Source organism: Pteropus alecto, unplaced genomic scaffold (assembly GCF_000325575.1).
Source record: "Pteropus alecto unplaced genomic scaffold, ASM32557v1 scaffold7, whole genome shotgun sequence".
Taxonomy (NCBI): domain Eukaryota; kingdom Metazoa; phylum Chordata; class Mammalia; order Chiroptera; family Pteropodidae; genus Pteropus; species Pteropus alecto.
Window position 1 is genome coordinate 19126364 of NW_006494614.1, and position 5569 is coordinate 19131932.

Genomic DNA, 5569 nt, shown 5'->3' on the forward strand with positions numbered 1-5569 from the left:
GTTAGGCAAAAAAGAAAAGATGAGAGAAAAAGAACAGGAAATGAAAAAGTAAAGACAAGAAGAGAGTACGCAAAGGAACTAAAAATGCTTCTGAGACCTGTACCAAGTACAATTTGTGTCACAAATCATCTATCCAAAATGAGCAATATTATAATGAAATATATTTCTTTAAAGCTACACATTAAGATTACATTTTAAAAATTAAAAAATATAATTACATTTTTAGTTTTGTTTTCTTTTTGCATACAACTTCCTTTAATGCTCTCTTCATAGGTTCTTGTACAGGCAACAAGTCTGCTATTGGCTTCTTCAAAGGGAATTTTTGCAAAAAAATTAGGCACATTATTCTTTATACCAATGTCAGTAATGATACTTTCAAACACCATATTTGCTTGAGGATCGAGGCCATTTTGAAAAATTAAAATTATATATTGTTCTTCCGAATCTGAAAAGAAATCAATAAAAATATAAGTCTAATAGAAAATGAGTAAATAAGGAGATATTAGAAAAAGAATAACAACTAGTTATTCCAAGAATATCACTAGAATTCCTAGTGGTATCAATGTTCAAAACAATTTCATATTTTTTGTATACGCACTGTATGTTTGGCATATGAAATATGAAATAAAGACAAGTGACAGTGTTAACTCACAATGTCACCTGAGTTATTAAGAGAAAATAACCAGGATACATTATTCTAGAAGCAGCTCAAGAACAAATCTATTCATGGGTGTAACTAATTTACTTCACCTAGTAGGATCCACATATATTTATAGTTTTAAATATATATCAATTCTTTTGTCAAATGAATAAGCAATTGTCAAGTGAATTGGTCTATCTGGAAAGAATTTAATTGCAAAGTTGTTATTCATTAATGTGTCGACTCTTGCAGCTTTACTAGTATTTATCATTTATTCACTATTAAGGTGAAGCAGAAATTACTACTGAAAATTATTTTATAACTAGCCGTGCTATGCCATAAATGCTAGAGGTGAAGAGAAACAAACTAAAGAAACATATCATTGATTACAGAGATGAAGATACATCCTATGAACTTGCAAACTTCCTATTCAGGCTAAATTCAAAGGATTCCAGACATACATGGTTAATTTACACTTAGCACCTATCAGTGTATCAAAAAATTCATTTTACTTAGATAATACAGTGGTAAAATTAAGAGTGCAGACCTTTTGAGTTTTAATCATTCTGAAAACTTTCTAAATGGGCAAACCTGGGTTTTATCTTCAGACCTCCCACTTTCTGTGGGCTTTTACTCATCTGTAAAATGGGAGAAGTAATATCTATCTTATATAAGGTCCCTGGTAAGGATTGTAGATAATGTATATCTAAGTAATCTGTCAAAGTGCACTCACATTCTGCTATTCAATGAATTGTGTGTATTATTATAATCTGTTCTACATAACTTACTTGTGAACTTATTTGCTCCTTTACAATCACTCCAAACTTTATCCTCCATATTCATTTGCAGTTGCCTGCTCAGCCTTTGATAAACTTCTGGTATCGTCTGAAGAAACACTACAGGTAATTTTCGGACATTACACCATTCACATTTAGTTAGATCAGAGGTATTTAAAGTAATCCCTACAGGATCATTTTCTGGTTCTAGAGGAAAACAAATGGAAACAGAAAAGGAATCAATTCTTAAAAGGGCAAAATCATAAATAGAGGAAATAGTGAGAATATAGAAGTTTAAAGTTAAACACATTATGTTCTATAAATCGTAACTCTAGTGAGAAATGAAGAAAAATCTTTATAACTATCTTAAAGAAGCTTCTACATTTTTTTTCAAATGAAAAGAGGGTTCTCTAATGAAGTATACTTCCAAAATTAAAGATAGGTTTTGTGATGTTACAGAATGAATTTATACTAGTAAGATAAATGCCCTTTGTTAAGAACATACGTGTAATAACTAATCATCTTAATTAATTCTATAACTATCATTTAATCTTTTATTCCTATAGTGTTTTAGTGTAAACAAAGCTTTAGTGAGTAAAAGGACATATAATAGCTTACCTTCTAGCTGTATCTTGATAAAATCTAAACAAAACTAAAAAATAAGACAAATTAATGCCAATCTAGACTTATGAAAATTTTAATACAAACACCCTAAATGACATATTATTTGGGACTTAGACTACAGAGGGCAGAAAGACTGAACAATCGACTATGTACGTAAATATAAAATGAGATATACCCCCTCTCTTCCAAATTATCTCTCAGAAAGATAGGCTAGGCTTCATCTTTTTTATTCAAGTACTGAGAACACTCTTACACTATTGATTTCTCATAACTTCAAAGAGAAGTTGACAGAATATTACAATAAATACTTGCATACTCTCACCTAGATTCACTAATTATTAATATCTTGTCACACCTACTCCATCATTCTTTCTGTGTATACAGTCATTTCTCTTTTGCTAAATCAGTGAAAAGCAGGAAGATCATTACCACATCTAAGAAAATCAAAATTAACTTCATTCAACATACAGTTCATACTCAAATTTCCCCAATTGCTCAAAATTGTCCTTTACTGCTGTCTTGACTTTTCCCCAACCCATGATTCTGTCAGCATTGTATTAGTCTCTTGTCTACTCCCATCTAGACCAGAAACCTCCCTCTGTTCTTCATTCATGGCCTTTGAAAAATCTAAGCTAGGTTCTGTAAAATGTACATTTTGGACTTATGTTTCCACATTTTTAAATTCAGGACACACATTTCCAGCAAATACAGCACTTAGGTGATGTTTAACTCCCACTACATCACATTTGAAGGCACATGATGTCAAGCTGTCTCTATTGATACAAGCTTAATCACTAGGTGAAGGCAGTGTGTCAAGTCTTTCCACTGTAAAGATATATTTTTCCCTTTGTAATTAAGTGGTAATCTGTGGAGAGAGACTTGAAAGCTTGTTTCCTAGTAACCTTTGGCTCAATGATTTTTAACATCTATGGAAGATCTTGCCTAAATTAGTTATTATTGGTGGTTTATAAAAAGATGATTTTCTCAACTATTTAATATGGTGAAGACATATTAAGCCTGATACAATCTAAATTAATAATCATTTTGCATATTTACATAAACCAATCAAAAAAGGAGGCAAGAACTTCAAAATGCACTAAAAAATAAATTGGGTAAATATATAGAAGGATGACTAGATACATGAAAAGCAAATTTAGTAAAATGCTAATGACGAAAATCTAGTTGGGAGTTTTATTGCTGTTCACTATGAAGTTCTTCAACTCTCTGTTTGAAAATTCACAATGTAAAAAAAAGCCAAAGAAATAATAAATAAATTTAGTAATTACAACTGCAAAGTCTAGAATATCAATAACCATACCTTCTAAAGATTGTGTTTAAAAGTAATACATTAATTGGTTTCACTGGAAACTAACACATTAATTGGAAACATCAAGAAAGGATACTTGCAGCTTGGGAAACATTCCAACAAACAAAGCTAAAGTTATATCCTTTAAAACAGTATGTTAGATAATTCAAAAAGTAGTAACAAGGATGACAAAAATACTAATGTGAAAGTATTTGAATAAAATTGTTGCATGACATACAGAAATAGAAACATGTCTAAATATCTGTCATTTAAAAATGTGTAACTAAATCCCACACAAATATTAATTAATACACGGTATTCCTGATAATGTAAGGCATTTCCCATTTAAAAGTATTTACTTTTAGATAAAACTGGCACTTCTAGACAATGCCAATTCTAACAGTGAGTGAACTTAAAATAACTAAATTACATAATAATGCCTGACATTTGATAAAATATTCAAAACAGTAAAATATTTAAAATCTGTTTCTCAGATTAATAACGACATGGCAGATAAACCCTTTCACTACAAAACATAAGGATGTTTAAAAAGGAAATGTCAAATCATCTTTTTGATACGCTATCAGAAGAATTTACAGATCTATTATACTTCAAAGAATGTTCTTTAGGAAAATCTCATGGTACAAGGAAGGTTAATAACACAGGCTGCAAACTTTCACATTATAAGTACAACTTTTTGGCTGAAACATTTCATTTAGCATTTTAATTTTAAAAAATGTGTATTAACACATTTTACATTACATATACTGCCTTTTCTTAAAGTAAATTCACAAAGTTAGTGCTGCTTCACCAGATCATATATATGCTTGTATCTTTCATGTAAAAACAAAAGCATTCAAATTTTAATGTAGTCCTTGCCCAATAGCCTCGAGACTAAATATGTAACTTACAACTAAATGTCTAACTTATCAGCAAAGCCTTAATTATCACACCAAAGAGTTCTGAATAATGGTGTTAATGCGGGGAAAAGCCATAAAACCTATAGCCATAAATTTCCAAGATACAGTGACACAGAATGGCATTTTTTTTAACAGTAATCAGGAAAGATAATCTGTACCCTGAAGGCTTATAACAAAACAGAAGTTTCATAAATCCCTGACAACCTCAATATACATTACTATGTTATTGGGTAATAATGGACAGTCTATATATAATTTGCTTTAAATCTGGAGTACTTATTTTTCTAGTTTTTAAATCATAAGAAGCTAGTTTTTCGATGGTAAAGAAAAAAAATGCTGATTTCCCATATAGCTTTGCTCTCATAAGAAATCAGTCCACGTTTTATTTTCTCCTATGAACTAACCTATAAAGTTTTTCCTTTTGACTGTATTTATCCTAGATCCATGAATCCCAGAAAATAGCTATTTACCATAATTTAAATAATAAAGCTACCTTTTAACTTTCCTAATGTGATACAATATGTTTTCCTAAAGATACTGCTTTATGTGTAAAGAACAATACTAGAAGATAGAATTTGAAAGAAACAAGTGGAGGCAGACAGTCAGGGACACCAAGTTAGGGAATTAAAAAATAAAGAATTACAAAGTAAGTTCAGAGATGTAGGAAGATTAATTTACCAATAATGTATAGAATACATTAGAAAGAAGAAAAATAATGGCTAAAGAAGGCTGGTTAAGGAGATTACATTAAAATTTCAAATAGTAAATGCATATTTGAATTGGATTGGTGGTAGGAGAATAAGGTATGACAGGTAAAATAAAATGACTGTAGAAAACCCTTTGGGTTTTGTGGAAACTAAACCAATCCTGTGCCTATTGGATGGCACTGTAGTCCAGTAATTTATTTCTAGGAGTCTTGGTGCTGCAGGACATTGTCCTGCAGAATCCGAAGCTTTTGGATCCTTTTTTATCTCATTATATTGTTTAAAATACTCTTTATGCATTGAACTGGCATGAGAATAAAACAGTAATATATTGGATGGTTTTCTTACTCAGTGAAAATACTATCTTTCTAAGCTAATGAATATGTCATTACCTTGAACATTATATTATTAAACTTTTACCCAGATTTTTATAGTGAGGAGCCATTTATAATTGTTCATATACTCTTAAAACAATGTGAAATCATAAAAGTTTAAATATTCTATTAAATTAAGTATTTTAACTTACAAATTTTAAAGTATTACGTATTAGCCTTAGCCACAGACTTCGAATCTTTTAATTGGTACAGTGAGCATTTAAA

The 5569-nt window shown here is 30.2% G+C and overlaps 1 protein-coding gene across 1 annotated transcript in view; it reads right to left on the reverse strand.

Moving 5' to 3' along the window:
* Positions 1-5569, reverse strand: part of SENP6 (SUMO specific peptidase 6) — a 96166-nt gene that overhangs the window by 22750 nt on the left and 67847 nt on the right. The window contains 4 exon segments of the mRNA XM_025042883.1: positions 219-445; positions 1429-1623; positions 2035-2096; positions 3213-3237. Of these exon segments, the coding sequence (XP_024898651.1) occupies positions 219-445; positions 1429-1623; positions 2035-2096; positions 3213-3237 (509 nt within the window).